We start from the raw sequence: 24592 nt of genomic DNA on the forward strand, positions 1-24592 counted from the left end.
TGTGTGTGTGTGTGTGTGTGTGTGTGTGTGTGTGTGTGTGTGTGTGTGTGTGTGTGTGTGTGTGTGTGTGTGTGTGTGTGTGTGTGTGTGATGCACTGGCTTTTTGCCTGTGAAAAGAAGAGGCATGTTATGGATGCCAGGCAGATTGAAACTCACAGGTTTATTGCCGTGTTGACTCATTGGCAAGGATGTTACCTTACATAGCACTGTGAACAAGTGGGGCGCTGTTACTAGATGCTGTGCTTAAAAAGGAGCATTTTAGGGGCGGGATTGTTCTATTTTCCTTTTTGAAACCACAAATACACTTGAGAAGGTTTCTCTCAATCACACTGATGCAATCAACACATCAGAAAGATCATTCTCGTCACAGTAATACAGTATAGTAATACAGTTCTCAAATCAGCTGATCAGTTCCACACACACATTAGTATGTTATAGTACAGACTTGTGTTATATCCACACATAGTTCACTCTCTTATTCAATATTCAAACAAGTAAAAATATACATACTGTATATGTTATGAATTTTCTTGATGCTGTAACTTTGACAGCATATTTTTCATTGTCTGTATTTTGAATGCATAGTTCCACGTTAATCATCCATGTAATTATTCTACACTTATTTCACATATTTTCTAAGCTAGTTATTATTTTTCTCAAAATTCTACACACAAATCCAAAGATCACACACGTAACATGCAAAGTACCACATATCTGCTCCAAAGAGAAACACTGCATTGAAAAATGCTAAACACCTTTCTCATCGTAGTAATGTTTTGGATAAACTTTGTTCTAAATCATAGGCTGTTCTGTCTTTCATACATTTTCTCACACTGTTCTAAAGTGACAGTGCAGTAATCTGTTTAGTAATCTGCTGAAAGCAGAGTAAACTAATGCACTGTTAAAACAGGAAATAGTTATTTGTCTGAAGTTTTTCTAAAGTCAGGCAGGGTTTTTTTTTTCCATCAAACTATCAAATCATTTGGTGTCTCGAGTCTTGAAACATTAGATAAAATTGGTTTAATTGTAAACAAGGTTTTGATTATTTTAGAGGCTTTTGTACAGTCAAATTGGTGTCATGAGAAATGCATTCTCTGCTCTGAGTGTGCGAATGAAGGATGAGATGACGCTGATGCGTAATTTGCATCAAAGCTATTGAGAAAGAACGTAAGTGTGTGTGGACTTTAATTAAGGAGATACTGTATGGTGAGCAGAGGAAGCTCAAACACTGTGGCATCTGGTGGCAGTCTGCCAGAGCCGCTAGAACAACTGTGACGTTTGCAAGGGTGAAACTCTGATGTCTGAGGTGAGGTGAATGCAGCAAAAACTGTGATGCTTCTCATTGGCTCTGAGGTTCAAAAGCCTCTTTTATCCCCATAAAATAAGAAACAAACAAACATCCTTGCCACAGTGAGGTGCCAGGAGCTTCAGTGGACACAAGGCTGGTAAACAGACCGATTTCATCCAGCTGCCACTATCCATCCCTGCAGCAACTCCTGACGGTTTCTCCCGGCCCAGGCAGCTTTCTGTGCAGGCTCTCTTGGTGCCATTTACACACAGCAACTGCTGATGGATTTTTTTAAATGCCTGCTAAATATGTGTGTAGAGTTGCCAACTTCTACTAGTAGAACTACAGCCACAGATGGATAGTGGCAGAGTTGTTTTGTTGAAGAGTATTTTGTTTAGTAATAGTAACTTGTGTTTGATTGTGTGAGGGACAGATTAAACTTGACTAAACCCACATTGCCAGCAGCTAAAATACATCTCTTAAACTGTTCATTCAGCAGATAAACATGCCCAAATTTAAGATCAGTCAGGCAAGTTCAACCTGCAAAAGCACCCAGTTCACAAAAGCACTAAAATCACTCTCTCCAAGCCCTAAAAAAGCTACATTAGCAGATATAGCAGATATAGCAGATGTGAAGCAGATGTGAATAAGGTCACTGCCACAGGAGCCAGTTTAAACACTTAAAGACAGCTTGCATCAACATTGTTACTCATAATATTGTCATAATATTTGTTGGGAAACACAGAACGTTGAATCGCTAGAAAGTAAAAAAAACTACACACTGTTCGCTTTTAACAATAGACCCAGAATTAGAAAAACTGATCCAATGATCCATGCAGAGAAGTTACATTAAATTAACATATTTGGATCAAAGAATACTATTAAATCATCTGTCATAGCCACATTTAAGGCTGAGCTATCAATTTATGTTCAATGAAAAAATACAGTATGTGTGTTCATCGCTTTCTATGCAATAATAATGCATAATGCATAAAAATATTCCACACTATATAATGTGTTTGTTTTCAATCATCTTCAGATATGAACCGTATTTTAACCTTTTGTCTTTTCTCTTAGTTAGTGGATGGATAAGTGGGAAAGTCCTTGTTCACCAATGATTTAAAGGAATAATAAGATATTTTGGGAAATATTGCCAAGACCAAAATAAGAAGACCAACTCTACTATTTGTCTATATCATGAAATCAAGATAAAACCTATAGCCTAACTTAACATACAGCCTGGAAACTGTTGTCTGGTTCTGCCAAAAGGTAAAACAAAAAAAGACACTCAACTAAAACTTAGTTATTAGTGAAATTATCTCTATAAATACACAGAAGACAGTGTGTAACACATTCAGCCCCATTCTTAATCTCCAAAGTGTTTAAAAACTGTGTTTGACATTCTTTTAAACTGCACTGAGAGACATTAAACAGCCATTTAAGATTGTTTCATTAGGTGGTTTGTGGGTTTAGTCGTAGCTACTGCTGAGGAACTTTAAAGTAGGGACCATGGCTCTGTTATAGGAGTCCCTTTAAAGACAGTCAGGGAAGTTCACTGTGATTGGCTGCACTATAACATGATTCCTGCAGCCATTAATGCTTGATGAGAATGTGCCCTTATAAAGTTTGTGAGTGGAGTATTTCACTTTTACCACATCTTTTTACAACTCCCCTCAAGGAGTTTTATTGTTCTGGAATTTTTTTCTTATCCTTTGCTTCCCTGCAGTGGTTGAATGATGCGTGAGACCATTTGATATAAGATGCACTTTGACAGACCGTCTAATCATATGGTAGAGGTCTGCTAACCCATAAGATCAGGAAATGGAGGTTGTTTGAACCAGTGAAATGTTTGGATGACTCAAATGCATGGCAGACCCGCAGCACATTTTCTTTTGTGTGTATATATATATATATATATATATATATATATTTTTAAAACATATTCCAAAATCGCCCTCCAGCTTTACATGCACCATCTCACTCAACAAGAAACTACTATTTCTGATGATCTTCTTTTATTTTCTAATATACACTATTACAATAGATTCCACTCACTATGACCAGATGACCGGGTCTAAAGGAACATGTTTAGGTAAATACTGTGCTGTTGAGAGAAATCATGAATCTGTAAAGGTTAGAGAAGGTTGTTAATGGAGGGTTGACTTGTGCATATCCCCAGAGTTTAATGGAAAATTTCAGTTGAGGGGGTGAATGAGTAACTCTCCTCACCTTCACCCACTACTGTCAAGGTGGCCTTCAGCAAGGCACTGACTTCCAACTGCGCTGGTGGAACATTTCAGTCACAGTCACAAAAACATTTGGATGAAAAGCTGAAGATCACACACACACACACACACCCATAGTCATTGTTTCCTTGATTTTCTCACGGACACATTATCTTTGTGTTTGAACGATATAATCTCCCTGATATTCTCAACTGCTTCATATCTCATCCTCTATTATTTGTGGCACATGAATGCCGTGGGGGAAATCAAGGATGAAATGTAGCAGCTTGTGTTTTCTTAAATTCTCGCTCCTTTAAGTTTGGTAACATATGCTGTTGGCTGTGATCGGCATGCATGAGAAATTAACTACTACAGATGTACTGTTGAGATGAATATCGACAATATAGGACTTTCTTCTGAATAGTCATTTTATTTAAAAATGACTACTGTATATTAGAGGCTGTTCACATCAGTGACTGTGTAATGTATAAAGTGAACTGCTGGTTTGTTTCTCGTAGACAAGACGCTCAGGTGTCCTGGCATGTAGACAGGTGCACAAGATGGTACAGTCCCTGGCATCCGCAGAGTCTCGCCAAGACTCCGGTGGAGCAGATTCTACGCTATCTGGAGCTCGCCTGCTTGTGCCATTCCACCCAAAGCCAAGAAGATGATTGCTCTCAGCACGATTATGCCTTTATTAGATTAGCCATGCATTGTTTACATGATGGCGGCTCTGCCCATTCCAGCCTTGAACAAATACTTCCTTCTGAGAAACCAGTGGGAGGGTGGTGTGGTCATCTTGACAGGCTGCTGCTGTAAACATTTTCCTCAGTGTGACATAAATATGTTACTATGCCGTTTTAATCTTTAGCAATGCACTTTGTCTTATGCTCAGGCTGTGAACATTTCCCATTGTAACCAAAGAGCCAGACATGTGAAATAAAAAAGACACGTGTGGCCGGTGAGCAGGAGCATATACTATGTCAGAAATGAGGAGGTGACACTTAAAAAAAAAGTCTCCCTATTGGGGTAGTTGTAACACAGCACTGAATCTACTACTAGTAAATGCTCCATGTGTGTTGTGCTTGTAAAGGAGCCAGCCAAGAAATCTCCCACCTCATATTATCCCACAACATCTACTTTTTAGTAGAAGGAAACTGGCATATAGTTAAATCTCTATAAACTGTAACACTTGTATTGTTTCTTCTCATAATTCTTTGAGGTAATGATATAATAATGATAGGAGTGATTTTTGAGCAGATTTATTCACTCCTTTCCTCACATGTCCAAAAACAATGCAATTTGCTTAAATTAATGACAAATTCTAATCAGAAAAACTAATACAGAAAAACGGTTATAGGCTGTAACTGGTATTAAAACAGATCAAATATTCAAATTCTTCAGTGATGAGTGCAGCATAATCAGTTTGGCAGCCACAGTGAAAATGGAGCCATTTTGCTACTGTTGCAGCTCGTGTTAGCTCCACGCCAAAGAATGAAGACATGATCAGAGGAGGGAAATGCTCTGCCAATGTCTGTCTCCTCCATGCCAGTGCATGGGGCGAAGGGAAAGGTAGTGGGCAGAGCCAACTTTCCACTCCAGCTGGAGAGCTGGTGAGAGGCATTGTTTCTCTCAGCTCCGACTGTCAGCCCTTGTAGTAGTCGGTCTGTAAGACTAGCCCACTATTTCAAAATAGCATTGAGCCACCTTGCCAAACACTTTAATGGCCTAAATGCTGGATTCTTTCACACTGCTTGGCAGGATGAAGCTTTTGTTTTTCCAGTCTTAAAAATATTTGCCTTATATTTTCTCTTAAATATGGAGCATCTTACCAACATTAAAGAAAATCAATTTACTCTTTAAGTAATGTGTTTATTTACATGAATTTTCTTATATGTCACACTTTAACTGGTGTCCCAGGCCATTGATGAAACAACATGAAAGAAGCATCCTCTACAGTGACTCCCTTCATTGCCATGTGAAGAGGAGTCCATCGGTATTCCAGTCACACTTACAGCTGATGTTCAAGTCACTAGTTCACAGAGCTTCACTGTCCCTGTCTCTGAAAATGTGCTCTCTGACCACCCTATACCCTTTTTCACTGAACTTTGCTGGGATTTTTTTTTTAAAAAGACATCATCTTTCAGAAGTGTAAACTACCGCCCTCTGTTGGCCAAGCTCATTCTGTCACTCTGATGATTATTAATTGTAGCTCTGTACCTCTTTGTTTATTTTCATTAGTGCTACTTGTTTCAAGGCAATATATTGATTAAAAACTACACTACATTTTTCAATATATATATATATATATATATCAGAAATATGACATGAAATTGTGAACTATCTTGTTTAGTTGTCAGAACAATCTGTTTATGAGCCCATCTTACTTTTCTGATGTGTTCTTTTTTTCTTGTGTAATAATAAACTTTAACTGAGGTCGGTGCAATGAATGAATCATACAGCTATAAATCTACATTTACCTATTTGCGGTGTGCGAAATACCCAATATTCAGGGGGGTCCCCATCTCAATTGTTGCACAATACCGTTCTAAATGTTCTTAATATGCAGTAGCCTAGCAAGGGCGTCAGTTTATTTTGAAAAGTGCTGGGGGACAATAAACAAGGTGCCCCCCCCCCGCCCCTCCAGAGTAAGTCTCAATTTGGTCTCCTATACTGGGCAGGGTCTGCCTCCAAGTTTGAGCAAATAAAAGCCGGTCTCATTTAGAAGCTGGGTCCTTTTTAATTTCTGCATGTTCTTGTGAATGTAAAAAACCACTCATAGCCGACGATCGCCTGTAGCTATACACAGTTTCTAAGCTGCTTCATTCGTACCAGAGTTCTCAAAGACCCAGCCCAGTCTGGTCCGCAGATGTTGAAGCCTGGACCCGATGCGGCGGGACTCACAAGCATTCATTCTCAGCCAGACTGCGGCAAAAAAATAAGATGTCAGAAAGAGTAGACTATAAACTCCTCTTTGTCGTAGATGTCAGAAAGAGTAGGCTACTATAACTACTTTAATCAAAGCTGCATTGTTGCGAGTTGGCTTCGGCCTATGCGCAGTGCTGTTTCGGCTGCCTGCCTTTTCGGTCATACCAACGTTTTTTCTTCATTTTTCATTAGGCTAATGTTAGGTTAATTTGTAACTCATTCCTTGTGCTCTGTCTCCTTAGGTCCAACTGGCTGAAGCCCTGTTGTGGTCATCGAGTGGCCCTGTGGCAGGTCTGTCTGCTCAGCGCTGGCTTCAACTGTGTCCTGGTGGCCTGTGTCATCCTGGTGGTGCTTTTCCTGTCTTTGGAGCTACTCATAGACACCAAACTCCTACAATGTAAATAGTGTGCACACATTTATTTAACCTATTTTAACATTTATTTATTATTTATTTTTTAATAAGGGAGGTTTTTTGTGTGCAAGTCCGGCAGTTCACCCCGTAGGCCTCGTACAACCACCTGGGAGGCAACACAGAGCAGAGCAGCAGCTGCACTGGAGCAGCATGGCATCATGTACTGTAGTGTCCTTGAGCAATAAACCAAATCTTTTACTCACTCAACTGCTGATGCACTGTGACCTACACATAAACAGTGTCAAAATAAGAGAATTTGTACCTTTTCATGGTCAGCATAATGAGATTTCAGGAATGGCAGCTGTTTTTTGTCTGGTTGTAGTCTGCTTCATTCCATTGTGCCAGTCCTGAAAAGTGACAACAGACATCATACATTTACACACATACCCTTGACATTTACATATTTCTCGATCCTGTTTTCTTTTCTACATCAGATTTGCCACGGTTCTGAAGGAAATATACTACAGAAATATACTTTTCACTCCACTGCATTTATTTTACAGGTTACATGTCATTTTTATTTTATCCATTTGCTTATAATCATAATTACAATCACAATCATAATCATAAACACAATCATAATTATAAGCATTATCATAACCACCATCACAATACCCAGTGCCCCTTGTTAAATTTTAGATAATCCGTTGTGAGTAACTCGACCAGAGGCGTTCCCCTTCAAAAATTAAGAGATGGTTTTATTTAAAATGAGTGTTTGATAAAAAAGAGTTAATGTATCCAATATTTCAGTGATGATATAATGACCAATTTGATTAGATTTATCTTGTGGAGGTTTTGGAGGCTTTAAATTAAGACAAGACAAAATTACCTGACTGTGTTAACTAGGATTTGAAAATGGTTGTATTGATACATAAAGTGAAGGATCTGATTACTTCTTTCACCAGTGGCCTCGCATGTGCCGCCACAATCATGTGTATGTATTAAGTGTCCGCTCTTTCCATCACTGCTGTGTGCAGCCTTGCCACTCAGAGAGGCGCTGGTTGAGCAGGATGGTAAACAGTTGTGATGGAGAGTGATGGAGAGAGGTGATAATGAAGCAAGTCTCTTGTCTATGGCAGCAAGCACACGTCCCCATCGATTACTGGCCAGCGTCCAGCTCTGATGATACCTGAGTCTCGCTGCAGGGACTGCAGGTCTCTAGTCACTTCAGATCTGTTGTAATCTAGTGCTTTGCCTGCTGCTGTCCTGCAAGACAAAGAGAGGAGTGGGCAATAAGGTGGGAGTGAGTGAGAGCATGCACAGAGAGATTAGTGGAGCAGGATATTGGTAAATACAGGTTGGCGCTGTAGAATGATGGATGGACTCAGAGATATTGATAGACCTAAAAATGCTGATTGACAGAGTATCAAACAGAGGGGCAGTAGGAGTAGAGATATTGGTGAAACTTCAAAATGAATTCAGGTAGGAAAAAGTTTTTTTGTTCTGCAGCTTCTTAATTACAGAAAACAATGGATTGTATCTTCACTCAGTGACGGGGCCAAGGCACCAACTCAAAGTGGTTAGATTAAAATTTGAGTCAATTTTAAAAATCGGAATAAATTTGAATGCTCACCTCAGAGATAATGGAAGACCTTGATTTATTAGATTATTTCACCTCTATAAAACTTAACATCTCTCCTCTCTCAACAGTTTCCAATGCTTTTCAATTTGCCAGCATTATCCACTGGATCAGCCTTATCATCTTGTCCCTCTTCTTTTCTGAGGTAAGACATGTGCTTTCGTGTGTCCACAAACTTTATTTCTACCACCATTAATACAAGTCTTTCCTATTTCCTTCAGGTGTTCAAGGTCCCAGTTATTTAAACTGACACACTGCATTTCTTTTTAATGCATGATTGAATTAAACCAAACTAAATGTTCCTTAAGTTTTGGTTATGTCTTGTCTCCAGGATTGCAAACCACAGGCCTAAGGGAACTAGAGTAGGTGGCTGCCATTTAATTTCAATTATTGCTCATTATCCTCCAGCCTATCGCCAAGATCTAGCCTTAGCCTCGGAAATGCTACCTCAAGGCGTGGCTCGGAAAGTGTCTATCATTTAAACCATAATTGTAATTAGTCTTAATATATTCGAGGCATTGTTTGATTAAATAATGTCTTATCATCAGGCTGAAATATGAAAAAACAAAATGGAGAGAGGATGATTTGGCCCACAGGCCTCTCTAGTGCAAACCAGTTACCCTGACAGCCTCAGCCCCAATGCCCTAAACTAAACATTAATTACCACTGAGCCAGCAGGAGCAATAATTACAGCCGAGCTTAATGAGCAGTAGGGATGGGGTTACAGTTATACGATCCATCCAAACACCTTGCCCACTGACATCATAGAGGAAGAAATCATCTGGGAATGGTGTTACATATTAGATGGAACTCATCACAGGCGGCCCCTCTGCACCAATCAGAAGACAGCATTCAAACATGAGGGTGGAGCCTCTGTGCTTCCCATTTTGTTGTCCAGCATGCGATCCAGATGATGGATTAGCAGGACCACCCATACGCGACATCCCATGCTAATTGGAGTGTAAATCAATGGCCCTGCTCAAGAAAGAGTCGCTCAACCAGCAGCATCCACAGAACACAATGTAGAATTTGATAGGTGATCAAATGACAAGTGTTGTGCCTTTGTAGGTCAAAGATCAATATCAAGGAACACATTTGCTGGATCTATCAAGGATGATTGGTTTGCAGGACTAAATTAGCTCTAAATACTTAAGTGGGTAAACTATCCTTTTAGACATATTCCTGTGATGTGTCAATATTACACGTTTTTAACTGTAACATATTTTTTGCTTTAATTTAATATCATTATTTATTTATTTTTGGCTTTCTTCAGATATAGCATTCTTGCATTGCTATTACTTTACAGTATCCAGTAGGAGATTTAAAGAAGCATAGGCCCTCTCTCAATTATCACTCTATCTTCACACATCTTGACAAAGGTTGTTGAAAGTGATGACAACTCAAAAGACTGAGAATGTCACATGAGCTTTTTATACATATCATCACACTCCCTCACCTATCTATTTTAATGCTTTCATTTATCTCTCCCTTCTCTCTCTCAGACTGTCTTCAGAATTGTAGTGCTCGGGATCTGGGACTACATAGAAAACAAAGTTGAGGTTGGTGTCTATTGGCAGATTTCAATATGAAGGTGTGAAGATTATATTTTATTTTGCCACCTACGAGCTGTATGTATATGTTTTCTTTTTTTCTTAACGTTGGCAATTCACCTTCTTGTCAAAAGTTAGATAGATTTAGAACATTGATACCACACTGTGATAAATAATAACGTAACCAGCAGCTGATTTATTTAGCACAAAGACTAACCTTACATTTAGTTTTTTTGTAAAGAGAGTAAACTGATAAGTTTGTGAGTCATTGGTATGTGGAAGCTAAGTTAACTTGCTGCTGGTCGTAGACTGATATTTACTGTACACCAGTGCTCATGGTAACCCACAACATTTGCACACTTGAATGTTGTATGTGTGTTTGTGTGTACAACCCCCTCAGGTGTTTGATGGTGCTGTCATCGTGTTGTCGCTGGCCCCCATGGTGGCCTCCACAGTGGCCAACGGGCCCAGCAGCCCCTGGGATGCCATCAGCCTCATCATCACCCTTCGCATCTGGAGGGTCAAGAGGATCATTGATGGTGAGTAACCAAAAACCCTGTGCCCATCCATCAAAACTGTGATATTATAATTGACCTGTACATCATTTTGTGGACCAACTCAAGGAAAGACCCCATTTCTTTCTTAACTTAAAAGGATCGCACAGATGCAAAAGAGTCATGGCCTTGAAAGAGCTAAATGACCCCACGCTCTCCATGATTATACAAATTATTTACTATTCAGAGCAATATGGCTATTGATCATCCCTCAGAGTAAATTGCTGCCACTTTGCTACTTTAACTTGTATTGATTTTAAGGGGCTGGTTAAGTAGATTCAGAGAGGCTATAATGAATATAGTGGTTGTTCTCCCCTATGCTAATACAGAGCGGTTCGATATCTGTTTTGAGGTCACCCTCACCACGGGCCTCTGGCTGCATACAGGATCTGCAACACATAGACCACAAAGGAACTCGGTTTGCAATTTATTCATGTCCAACTAGATGGTGGATGAATGAAGCAATCATTTGTGTACTATTTCTCGTTAAAGCAATATTTTTACAGTTTAGGAAATACAGTTGTATATCTATTTGCTTATATTGGAGTATAAAAGATGCATAACTACTCATGGTAGCAATAAATACAATATAACTTTCAACATCACCGATTCACTCTGGCAGAACACCGTGAGCAGGAGCGTGCTTCTTAACATGCAGCTGCAGTTTTGGTTTCCAGGGAATGAGCTCGTGATTTTCCACCCGCACACCTCGACCTGCTAGGTTTGATCTTTGTGAGTGATTGAGTTTTATTGTTAGGCAGGCAGCAACACACCTCAGAGAAAATAAATCTCACTCAAACCAATAAATATACAGCTGAGGGACCAGTTCAGGTATCATAGGAGAAGGATTGAGTCCTTTGCAGAATTAGCTTAACTTGTAAAGAGGCAATATATGTGTCAGACTGATGGGAGTGGAAATACTAGAAAAACAAGTCTGAATTTATCAGCAGTGTGATGTGTCCGATGGGAATTATTTACCACTCTACGACAATCAGAAAATAGGTGGAAACAAACAAACAAAACAGCATTTTTCAGTTGTTTGAAAAGAATGTGCTGCAGAGGAAATTAGGCAAAAGAACTGGTTTAACAAGTATATATATTATTGTTTTATTTTGCTTTTTAATTTTTAATGTTTTTCATTGTTTTTGTTGACTGTACAAAGTAAAGTGTATTACATCACTGTCGCACAGCTCTTTGCTTTGGATAAATAAACATGAATACAATATACCTAATACTTGCCTCAGTCCTAATGATGGCAATGTCTTGAGCAGAGCTAGTGTAAATTATATATAATACCACATAAAGTATGTTATAGGTGGGGATTGTGATATTCAAAATGCCACAATGAAACATAGCAAGATGACACATTGGGAGTGTGTTGGTGTGATGTGAAAATGACGCAAGTTTGTGTGACAAGTGACACACTATTCTCCTGCTAGAGGAGGGTGGAGCAGGGCCTTTTTTTTGTTGGCCTCTGTGAAGTTGTGGGATCAGCCTCGGTATAAATTTATACCACTGTACCTGCTGTAACACACATAGATTTTGAAAACTGACACAGTACACACTGACACAGAAACAGTTTGTAGTTCCACAGACTTGTTAATATTACACATTGTGTGGTTGAATAATGAACCTCTGCTTGGGTTTGAAGTACTGGACTGGCCCATCTGATGTCCCCACTTTTGTGTTGTTTTTATGCCAACATGGCTATAAATAGGTATGAGAAGCATGTGGCGACGGCTCTGTGCTTTGCCCCCCTCCCAACCTCCCCTTTCAGTGTTTTATTCTCATCTCAGTGTTTGGGCAAAAATGTTTCACATACACAACCACAACAACTACGGAGACATTGGAATAGGATTACTGATGATGCTTGCCCCCTTTATGTTGCTCGTGGCAACAGTCCCATCAGGGTTTCAGTTTTACCATGTGTGATATCATGTGGCTGATGGACAAATGTGATGACAGAGGTGTGAAGGACTGATTGTCTGCCAGCTGGGATGACAACAGGTATCCAAATTAACTCCAAGCATACTTCTTTTAGTTACACCTTCCCATTCGGCTCGACAAATAAAAGTGCGTCATGTATAAATACAAAGTGCAGAGAGATTGTAATAGGTGGAGACACCGATTGATCAAGATGTGATTTAAGTGTTTGATTCATCATTTCCAGCATGACTGCTCTTCTAATATCGTTGCACATTATATCTTCTATGTTTTCTCCAGGAGTTGTCAAATCAATTTAAATCTACTGAAGTGCAGAAACAAACAAATTAGCTTCAAATTTGTGTGGAGAGGAGAAGGTGCAGAGCAGATGATTGATGAAGGATGAATTGATGACGCACACACAGCACTGATGAGGAGGTCATGCCAGGCACACTTCTTGTATATCAGCGTTGGGTGATGGTTGTGTCATCTGGCAATAACAAAATGGAACAAGGCCATGGGACAGAAAAATATCCATATTTATAAACAAAGAAGCTTTGAGAATCAGTTGAATGAGTCTGAGTTGAATGAGTCTGTCAGGGTTGTTGTTGTAGAACTACAAATAAAACCTTATTTTTATATAATGATGATTGTCTCTTTCCACATTCTTTCCTCCTGTTTCCAGTGTATTAAACTGATGAACATGTATTCTAAATATTTACTTAGTGTAACACCACCATTTCAGCATAAACACGGTTTCAGGACAGTGACTTTAGTTTTAACACATGTTGCACACAGGCCCCAGATATGAACCCAGCTGAGACTTGAAATGACTTTGCTACATTCATTCAATACAGGTAAAATGTAACCATAGTAATTTATGAGGTCAGACAGACATTTATGGAGCAGAGGACTAATGGTCCACCAACAACTGACCTTTGACCATGAATTTTTATTTCTGTGTATTTTGCCAACTACCTGTTTTTTTTTAGGTCATTAGTAAAAATTTAACCAAAGTCAAACTTTTGTTTTTGTCTCTTTTTCTTCACTCCTTCCTCCTCCATGTTAGCTTATGTGCTACAAGTCAAAGTTGAGATGGAACTGGAGATCCAGCAGTGTGAGAAGACCAAGGCTGTGAGAGAAGAGCAGCTGGAGCGTCTCACTCAGATCTGCCAGGAACAGGCTGTGAGTACTAAAACACTTCAGTGGAACCTTAAACTCCAGCTGCATTTCCTATGTCATCATATACACACAGAGTTACAGTATCGTGTATGTAACAGGAAGCGTGAAATATGGTAGAACAAACCCTCAAAGAAGAAAGGTTTTCTTTGTGAACAGAGTACAACCTTAAAGTCAGTCACACAACCTTAAAGTCATCACACATGATTCACACATGATATTTAATTTATACTAACATTTATGATATGCTGTCACATCTTTGGAAACATAAGAATAAGAAACTGTGAGTTCATGTACCACCAGAGGAGGGCAGCAGTGACTCATATACAGGTTGAATCTTTCCTCACATTACATCATGATTCTTCACAGCACAGGCACTGATCAGACACAATAGGGAAAATGCCCACCATAATAAATGCATATTTGGAAAAAAAAAATACGGGCATAAATATTGGATATATAAATGGATACATGATCATACAGGAAATGATCAAGTTCTTCCAAAAATTGTCATGCTGCCTGGGCCCTGTTTTGATGTATACTTTAGGTGACACTTTATCTGATGGGTTCCTATTTGACTCAAACTGTGATTTGAAGGAGGGTTATTTAAGAATTACTTTAGAATAGCACTACTGCAATAACTTCACATAAGAAAAAGTTATGGTAATTCTGTTTAATAGTTTACCTGTAATTAACCTTGATGTGTTGCTATGTCAAGAGACAGAGAAGAAGTAATACAAACAGATTTCAACGCAGACAATTTAAGCATTTCACTCTCTTATATGTTTATCTAATATTGTTGTATACATATGTTTGTTGTTTATTGTGTTTCTTCCCAAATTTGTCTCATCTCGCACCTCATCATGTTTATTTTACTTGTCACCCTGTCCTCCCTTGTTATCTCTCTTCACTCCACATGTTTTCCCCTGCTCTTGTTTACCACCTGTCTTCTTGTCTTCTGCACACTTTTATCAATCTCTCTCCTCAAACTTCTCCCCTAACCTTTTTTAATCTTGGTTTTACTCTCCCTGTCCATTTCCATTCCTGATCATCTGCTTTTCTTTCTGTCTCTTTCCCTCACACTTATAAAACTTAACCATATCCAGTTTGAGATCAGGCAGCTCAGGGCCCATCTGGCCCAGCAGGACCTTGACCTCGCAGCAGAACGTGAAGCAGCAATGCAGATCCACCACGTGTGGGGCAAACAGGGCAGGAGCTTCCAGGTTGTAGAAGGTTTGACTCCTGGGGAGTCAGATGATGAGGGTGGCCAGAGAAACCCAAGGGAGCACCACACCACTGCAGGTATAGTATAGTTCTTAAAATTGTGGTTTTGTGCATTTTGTGGAAGGATACTGGAAACAAAGTTATCAATATCACATGACAATTTTACAAACTGAAGATAGTTGCATTCAAGACAAACATATTGCAATGAAATGATAGATAATACATAACCTGCCAGGTGCAGTGTTTGCTTGAGGAAGCAGCATGACAAACAAGGAGAGAGGTGCAGCATAAAGTATGTACATAATTATGTGGAACAAAAAGTCTTGCACAGTGTAACATCAGGTGAACCGGATGCCAGAGCAGTGTAGAGTTAATCTGAAGCAGTAGCCCTGGAGCATCTTCGAGGCCAGGCTCTTAGCCTCTCCATGCTCGCACAAAACACCCATCTGACCGCAGGCGCTCTGGGATCAATATGAGGGGCAAAAAAGCTTTTAGGATGTGGTGAATCCTGGAGAAAACAAGCATGTTCTCTGACACTACGTCAGCCAGCGCTGGCTTCTGTTATAGCCCAACTATCTCTCTTACCCCCCCCTTGTGGCGCAGCCAGCAGGCCAGCCCAGACCACTCGGGCTATTTCAGGTACAGAGTGCTCTGTGAATTGGGTCTTGTTAGGAAGGAGTGGGCTCCTGTCAACATCTGTTCCTCTTCACCTGTAAACCACAATAGGGCACCAGGAGGTTCCACAGCAGCCACAAAATTACCCCAAGGGCATAGTGGGAAATCTGGCTCTCAGAAACAAGTGAGGCTTTTTGCAGAAACATGGTCACTGGGATGAGCACTTAGGCCACGGGGCTTAAGGCTAGTCAGGTCAACTCAAATCAAGTGTATTTGTGTTGCCCAGTACTGCACACAATGTCTCAATGGGCTTCACTCTGTCTCACCTGCAGAAAGCCATCAATCTATCAAGAACTCTTATCCAGCCAGTGGCCTTTATGGTCACTATAATGACTCAGGATGTCTCAGGAGATCTGGTGGTTTTGTCACCTCAAAGTACCAAACCATGTCGATTTAAAGAACATCCCGTGACAATCAGTGTTGATCAATGCTCAGGTGAAGTTTTCTGTCAGACATGGAGAGGACTCAGTACTGCAGCACAGTAACAATAGAAAAGAGTTACTGCAACAAAGAAAGATATAAAAAAAGGTTGGGAGGAACATATGACCTGTGTCTATTAAAGTGCCATAACTAAAGCCTTACAAAGCAGGACTGATATTTGCAAGTTGAGACATTAGACTAATAATCTGCAGCCATGCTATAGTGCTAGAGCTAAATGCTAACGTCAGCATAACAGCATGCTCACAATAACAATAGTAACATGGAGAGATTAAGCAGGTATAATGTAATGTTTACCATGTCACTTTATTATGTCAGAATTATATTAGCAATGACCATTGACAAGGCAAATGCTGCCTCACAAACCAGTTTTGAAGAAGCTGAAATTAGTCACCATAGCGGTGGTGACATACCTGTTACCTTCATCTGTTTTAGCATTAGCTGTAGGCTACTTTTATACAAGCAGTAAAGCCTAACCCATCAAAATGTAACTTTATGCTTGAACTTAAAGGACCTCAACATGTCACCTCTCCTTTTCCACAGACAAATGACAGCCTGGCAACTTGACTGTCACAGACTGAATAAGGGAACCTTTTATGTATGCCGGACAGCCCATTCTTTTTTCTTAAGACTCATGTGTTATTAATTGTGGAGTGATTGTCTCAGTCTTGTTTCAGTGAGTGCAATGCTTCCTCTCCAGGGGTGGCTCAGGGATTAATATTTTAGACTGAAAAATAAATGAAATTACCCATCAGAGTCTGCGGCACGTCCCTGGGGATGGAGGCTAGCACTCAGGGTACTCTGGGTTCGCACTCAGCCAGCGGACAGTGAGCTCAAGACCAATCAAGCGAACAGACGAGCAGGGCAGATCACAGCCAGTCACCACGCACACTGAGGCCTGCTACACTGGAGGGATCAGAGGATGAACAAAGAGCTTCCACTTGCTTTCATTCTCCCCATTTCTCCTATCCCTGAAACCAACCCCACCCTGTCCCAGTTTATTTCTGGTGCACTAGGGTGCAGCTAATGTGCAGCATAACAGTGTATGATCACCCATAAATCACCTGTGTCCTGGGGCAGAAGTCAGCTCAGTCAATATTAAGTTGTAAACAGAAGAGATTTTTTTCCATTTGGGCTAGTTTTTGCTGTGACACAATGACATGGACCAAAGCGAAAAAGAAAAAAGGTGTGAAATTAAATTACAGCCACAAAGTCAATCACACTATATTTAACCCCAATTTGAACGGTCACCATCTGCAGTCTCTAATTTCTGGTGTATTCACTGACTGAGCAACATCTATTCTACGATTACCTCATGTATGTGTAATCCAACACTTAGACATCCAGACTGATGTAAAAACCGTAAAGTCTGTAATTATTACAAAGCCAAATTGGATATTTTGCAAATTTTTTGGATATTTTTATAAAAATGTCATTGGAGGCAGGGCATCCATAAACATCACAGGAAAGGACAAACATGAGCATGGAATGTTCATACATAACTTTTATCATGTGGACAAAAGAATCAGAGCTGGAGTCTATATGTTTTCATCAGATTAGAGGAGGAAGTGAAGGGACTAAAAACAGGAAATAAGTACAGAGAGGTGGTTTTCAAATAAAAGAAAAAGATCCAGAATCATCTCTTCATTTTGTTCATGTTTATTTCTTTTCAACTCAGATCCAGTTGTGCATGATGACATGAACAACTACATCAGCCAATACTACAGTGAAGCAAGCAGTGGTAAGGGACCATGAACACTTAAATAATAAATTATGTTAAGTAATGTTTACACTTCTTCATATACATATAAATCAGTGATGTAAAGCAGCTACTCAAAAGAGTAATTTTAAAGTCCCCCTAAAGAGGCATTTTAAAATTTGTAACAATGCTCAGCTATGACTAGTTGATTAAAATTGTTTTCACACAAAAAAGTTGTTTAAAAAAACTCTCAAAGAGGCTAAAAACACGTCTACTATTTCTCCCTCATTGAAAAATCCAGGTTCTATGAATATTCATGAGTATGCAAATGCGTCATGACTTGTGCCCGCCTGCAGCCACCAGGTTGCTCGGTAACGGCGGTTCGCGTCAGCGGGGGCAGGGGAGACGGAGGGGCGATGTCAAAACATGAGGCTCGCACTAAGATTCAAACCCTGGTCTCCCACATTCAAGGCGGCAATAATGCCTCGCGGCCACATCAACCAGTGATACTGATAATGAACACCTAGCTGTATAAGTAGATGTGAAGTGTCACCATCACAGTGAACAACAAATGAGATTAAAAAAAATCAACGTATTGAACCTGGTGCTGAAAAACTGAATCCAACTTTTTCAGACTCAAAAGACTTTTCAAATCTAAAATGCTCAGTTATGGCGTGCATTAGCAACTTCGCTGCTGAAATGTCCAAACCAAACACTACATTTCATATATTTCTCTTACAGAGAATTTGACAGGAACTGAAGATGTCATTGCTCTAAATTTACTGTGACATTTAGTCAAAATAAAGAAATTTGTTGAGTAATAAATCTTACGCCTTCCCAAAAAGGATTCAGTCACAGGTCATAAAGTTTGTATCTATTTGACCCAGAGAGTACACTGCTTTGTCCTTTCTCTCTAACTGTGTATATGAGATAAAGGGCTGATTTGTTTGATCTGACTTTATCTAAATGTCTGCAATTTCTTTGAAGATGCTGTGGCCTCAGGCTTAGGCACTCGGATCATCACCATGGCAGCCATTGATGTTCACCTTCCCACCAATACAAATCCTGTTCAGTCAAACCCGATGTTGGCTATGGAGCGGGTGGGCAGCGCTGTAAGTGAGGCTTCCACCAGCATAGTACGGTCCAGTGGCAGCGGCAACCTGACGTCCCGGCCCCACAGCCTGACAACTCACACTCCGGCTTCATCTATGACAGACTGCAGCAGCAGCAGCACGGCTCAGGACCTCAGTCTGAGCTACAGCTCTCATCGCTGCTGCCCTCCTTCCTTCTCAGGCCAAGACCCCTGCAGGGACCCCAGTGTGGTGGTGCAGGAACTACTCTCCTCCCTCTCTGAGGACTCCTGCCTTGCTCAAAAGGGCCTGGCAGTGGACCCTGTCAACCTTAAGCTTCCCAGTCCTACAGGCTCAGAAAAGACCAGCCCCGAGCTGGACAACAGAATAAACATCTTCAACCGCAGGAACCAGGAGGAGAGGCGGGGCCAGGGGAGGGGCTGTGTGCTGCTGCAGACCAAGCCGCTGATCCACCTGCAGGGCAGCACCACTGAGCCATCCTTAGAGGAGAAGTATCGGCTCCTGGGACCAGCTGACACACCTCTGGGGCACATGCCTGATACATAAACAACATTTACACACAAACAGAAAGTTGTTTTTTATCAGTTAACTGCCACCATGTTTGGCATAATACAGTATCTGACCTCTTGTGGCAGGTTAAACCTCATGAGAGGGGCCGCTTCAGATTTCAGAATTGGATTTTTCTGTTGCTGTGTAAATCCAATCTTAGCCAATCCAGAGCCAAGCTTGAGCCTTTGCTTCCAGCTGACACTGATGCTCCTTAAACTTGACGTGCTCAGAAGTCAGTAGTAGAAATGACAATAACAACTCTTAGGCCCTTTGCCATACTCTCCAACCTCCCCTGTTCCTCTGAGATGGATTTTTAAAATCAGAAATGTCCTGAAATAGCACAACAAAGACAATAACAACCCAGAAACGGGAAGTCTAATGTGTTCTTGGACACATTTTTCATCAGGAATTCTCACTTTGAATAGGTCCTAAAAGCACTGAACTTTACATTAATTAAAACCAGCAAGGGGCCATTCAAGCCTATACTGAACAAAAACGCTGAACAGTGTTGCAAACCACACACACGGTTTTCTGCAGTTAAAAGGCGTTTCTTTTTTTTAATCACATTTTTCTTGTAATTCTGTTTCTTTTCATATGTATTATCAACTTTAAACATGAATCATGCTGTCTTTGTTCAAACAGCCACAGGGTACATAAGACTGGCTCAACTATCCAAACAGCCAGTTTTCTTTTCTTTTCTTTTTTTTTCCACCTTTGGCTTTCTGTAATCTCTTTGTTTAAAACCATGGAACATCCACCTTTATTGAATAGCATTTTTGTTTCCGTATGGTATATTTGTGTGGATGAAATGAAAAGGTAAGTGACTGGATTCTTCAATAGTAGATTGGAGTGCTTGTAGCATGAACCTTTAAAAGATATGTGCCCTAAATGGCAAGCAAATTCTTTGCACTTTAATGTTTACAGAGATTTTTGTAAACTTGATATGGAGAAAGTTATTGCCAAATGCAGGTGTTGTCATTTGAATGAAAATAGCAAAAATAAAAGTTAGTATTTCCTTAAATGCTCCCAGTTCCTGGACTATTATTAATGTTTTTGTTCTGTTATTTTTAACTCATGATCCAGTGAGGTGTGTGTTTATTCTCTTATTGTGCAATGTACTATACAGCGCTATTTTATTGTCATTGTCTCCTTATTTGCATATGATTTTGAAAAATGTAAATTATTTAAGGTTATTAACATTAGTAGACCTGTCACAGCAACTGCTAATTAGCCAAGTCATTGTAAGTGTGTCGTGAGAAGACTCAGCTCCCCCCCAACTACTCTCGCATATCATTTATTCAGAAGATAAACTGCTGTACCATTTTGTTGCTTGTCAAGTGTTTACAAGTATCCAGAGAATGTTTTAATTGTTAATAACTCTTAAGCCTGCAATTAGTCTATCAACACAAGTGTATTTTGTTCTCTGTGTAGATAATGGAGGTCCTACTATAAAGGGGACAATATCAGCCTATAAAACTGGTGGACTACCGGTAATTGCATAAACTATTCTATTTACAGATTTGTTGATAAAACAAGGATCAGATGTGCGATTATTGCTCTTATGAAGCAATATCAGCAGTAGCCAGCTGTGTTCCCCAAAGATATGAGTCAACCACACATTAGGTAGCTTTTTGGTTGAAACAGTAACTGTATGAATGCACTGTTTGAGTTTCCTGCTATATAATCATGATAAAAAAAGAGTGATAAAGGAAATACAAACATTTTATAGCAAACAATACCCTTAATAACATTTATTTTTGGTAATGTTTACATGAGCCAAATTTATGTTAGGTTAATGATCACTATCTCTGTAATCTTTAGTACACAAAGCCATTTTTCTGTCATATTCAGCAGCCAAATGAGTTGTGGTGACTCATCTGCTAGACTCATCAATCTAGTCTACAAAAACAACAATGCCTCTTGCTTGCAATGGAATAACACACACAAAAGAATCCTGTTGAATCCTGCCTCTAGCTGTACTAATATCTGAAGTGGAGGTGCTACATGTCTAATCTGAGTCTATTTCAACAAAGAAACAAGAAATGTCTCAACCTGCAGCTCCTCTTGGTTTTGAAACTAAATTATTTGTACTTCTGACACACCTCTGCAGAAGTCAATTTTTGCAACAAACTAAACATTAGAACGAACATTACAACATTAGATGATAAATACCTTTCCTTTACAACTGTAGGCTGCATGAAAAATGTGTCTAAATGATTCATATACGTATGATCCCAGTTTGTCAATACATATCACACCCTGGTAGTCTGAGTTAAGTGTTGATTTTTGACAGGCGGGGACACTGAGCAGACTTCCAGGAGACATGCTAAGAAGTAAATTGCTTTTGGGACCTCTCCAACGAAACCAGAGGTGTAGTCCCTGTCACACTCACAGGAAAGCAAGTGAATTAACACTGACCATTAGACACTTAATAATTGAAATGTTTTAATAATGGCACAGAGGGAGTCACTTTAACTGCATTAACATTACATGATTACTGTTTTCATTCTCATTAACAGAGGGAAACTGATGACCTGCGATATAAGATTTACATCTACCAGCCCATAGGTACAATGAGATAACAACCTCCTTCCTTCCTTCCTTCTCTACAGTAAATAAATCACTGGATAACACATTCATTGTGACAGTTATAAATAAACAAGTCCATGAAAAGTCATTTATGTATTTAAATTATTCAACATGAAGTTAAATGTTAATGTTTGGGTTTTAATTTGGTTGAATATTTTTTTTCCAATTCACGTTTGGTGGTCATGTTACAGTTTTTCTCGATTGTTTACACACATTTTCTTTTGTTTTACACACAAATCAAATAACACACACATACATAAAATGGGCAAACCCCCTCATACTCCTGCAAAATGAAGGTATTTTGTTTTCAAATGACACACACAAACCATCATAGACATTTAGAAGAACTAGTTGAACACTGATCTGATGTGTTCAATGTAAAAACACTATGATGAATAGAAAACACTTCTGAACAGTCTGTGTCTGCGTTTACCAGAGATTTATTGATTTGAATTTTTAGGCTATATATGTTAAGTTCACAATGCCGAATTTCTAGTTAGTTGAAACAGTTCAGACAAATAAATTGCCAGTATGTTTTATTTCAAACACTGATCAGACAGCAAAAGTGTAAGTTACTGTAATCATAAGTTAATCATTAGTCATTTTTACTCTCATTATTGCTGTCATCATTCTCATCCTCTTCTGGTAAAATCTGAATAGGTCTTTGCTGCCAATTAATGAAAACAACTTCTCTGAACGTGCGTTTTAATGTGTGCCATCAGTATCAGATCTTAAACAAATATACACTTCTCCTCTGGCACGGTCCAGCTGAACTCTGATCTGCTGAATTGTCCCCATCAAGAAACACTGGTTGGCCTGATGAAGGGGAAGCTTTATTTTTTACCATTAGAAAACCCTACCCTCCATATTCCAGACCTGCTTTTTCCTTTCCTCTGAACAGACTCTGCAGCTACACTCAAAAACCAGAATGCATTTCTCGGTAGATGTCACAGCTGAAGGTCCCTGAGTTAAAACCCCTCTGAAACGAGAACAGAGACGAATATATCAAACCTCTCTGGATTATCAGGAAGCTGCTGTTTCTCTCCACATTTCACATTGGTCAGATTTACAGACAGGATCAATTCTCATTCTTGTTCCAGATGTTGAAGGTCAGGTTGCCCAGAGGTTTGGCAACATTTATCAGAGCTCCTGAGACTAGTTGTGGATCATCCAGCAGAAGGCGCTGTTGGACTCTTTCCACTGCAGCCTTGTAGTTCTTCAGGAATGAGAAGTCTTCAGCTCTCAGCTTGTCCTCTGTGGCTCTGACTGTGTGAGACAGGGATGTTATCTCTGTCAGAACCTCCATCTTCTCCTTCATCATCCAACTCTACTGCTGCTCTTCCTCCCCCAGAGCTTTGATACTCTGTCTTATAAAAGTTGTCTTTCTGTAGTTATGGGTCAGTCGAGAGTCCTCTCTTTATCCTGTATTATGCTATGCAGTACTACCTGTTAGTGATTTTTCAGGTCAGTGTGTTCTGAGTGTTGTAGTGGGTTCAGAGCATTTTGAATGTGGTATTAGCTGTTGTGCCAGAAAACATGTTTACAGCGATAACTGTGGAGAAGATATTGGACATACACTTGACATTTGATTCTTTGCAGTAGGTTCAGACTTGCATCTTGTCTCTTTGGTTGTAGTAAGACTGTTCTTACTGTCTTGAAAGAATACCAGGTGTAGTTGTTGGTGGCAGATGGACAGACACAAGGACTTGGCTTTGGTACCTGAGATAACCACTAATTAAGACACTCCTTAAGACCTTCTGTGACAGACACTGTTGTGTCATTAGCCATCTTTTATGAAGTGGTCACCTCTTCATCTCATCTGGAACAGGATGGAATCCTCCTTACTCTGTTTTCAATGAAAGAAGCTCCCCTCCTGAACAAACTCCTCTCCCCAAAAAAGTATATATCAAATTTAACAAAATCATAACAAAAATAAAGCAAAGGTTGAGTAAAAACTCAGAGCATGTTCTAGCTTATTGTTTTGGTTTTTAGTACTGCAACTTTACTCTTTCAGTTCACTCTTGTTGCTCTTATTAAGTTAATATACTGTAGTGGATTATACATGCCACACAATTAACTAGTATAAATGTCCTCTCCCAGCTCTTACTTCAGTTATTTGCAGTTATAATTGAAAGTGAGATCGGCAAATTATTACTTAACACATCAGGCTGCAGTTTACAACATGTTCTAGGTATCTCAGCTGACCTGACTTCAGTGTAATGCAGCTGAGTCTGGTGACAACATTGTGGTAGATCTGTTTCTTTGCGTGGACTGCTCCTCAAATCCATATAAAATCACATATCTGTATGACAGGCAGGTAACAGTTGTCAACTATGAAGAGTCTGCTGCCTCTTTCTCGAGGTTAGAAAAAGGCTACATTTAGTGTTACATGTAACATTAGAGGTCAACACCTACATGAGTGGCCCATCCTCCGGAGAGCAGGAAGGATACTGGGGAATTGCATGGCAATTTAGACAATTGTGTTGTAGCTACAAATTCATAGATTTTAGTCAAACATTTATTACAGAATTAGCACTGGCATGTTCAGTCTCCATTTGCTGCATACACACTACACATACTAATGAACCTGTACATGAGCTGTCAGACTGGAGTCTATTGCCAACATGCTGATCGTGTTTTTGTTAAAAAACCAATGACTCTTGCTGTTGGTCTGACCATAGAAACTGGA

The 24592-nt window shown here is 39.7% G+C and overlaps 1 protein-coding gene across 3 annotated transcripts in view; it reads left to right on the forward strand.

The window, feature by feature from the left end:
* LOC146989831 (transmembrane protein 266-like) overlaps positions 1-20335 on the forward strand; it is a 44552-nt gene extending 24217 nt beyond the window's left edge. For all 3 annotated transcript variants that reach the window (XM_085764327.1, XM_085764344.1, XM_085764335.1), the window contains 8 exons: positions 6684-6838; positions 8504-8577; positions 9935-9991; positions 10383-10521; positions 13529-13644; positions 14745-14940; positions 17654-17716; positions 18662-20335. In XM_085764327.1, the coding sequence (XP_085620453.1) occupies positions 6684-6838; positions 8504-8577; positions 9935-9991; positions 10383-10521; positions 13529-13644; positions 14745-14940; positions 17654-17716; positions 18662-19311 (1450 nt within the window). In that variant the 3' untranslated portion in view covers positions 19312-20335. The remainder of the gene's footprint in view (positions 1-6683; positions 6839-8503; positions 8578-9934; positions 9992-10382; positions 10522-13528; positions 13645-14744; positions 14941-17653; positions 17717-18661) is intronic.
* The last annotated feature ends 4257 nt before the right edge of the window (positions 20336-24592 follow it).

Source organism: Trachurus japonicus, chromosome 3 (assembly GCF_045865225.1).
Source record: "Trachurus japonicus isolate A0001 chromosome 3, Traja_1.0".
In the NCBI taxonomy this organism is placed as follows: Eukaryota; Metazoa; Chordata; class Actinopteri; order Carangiformes; family Carangidae; genus Trachurus; species Trachurus japonicus.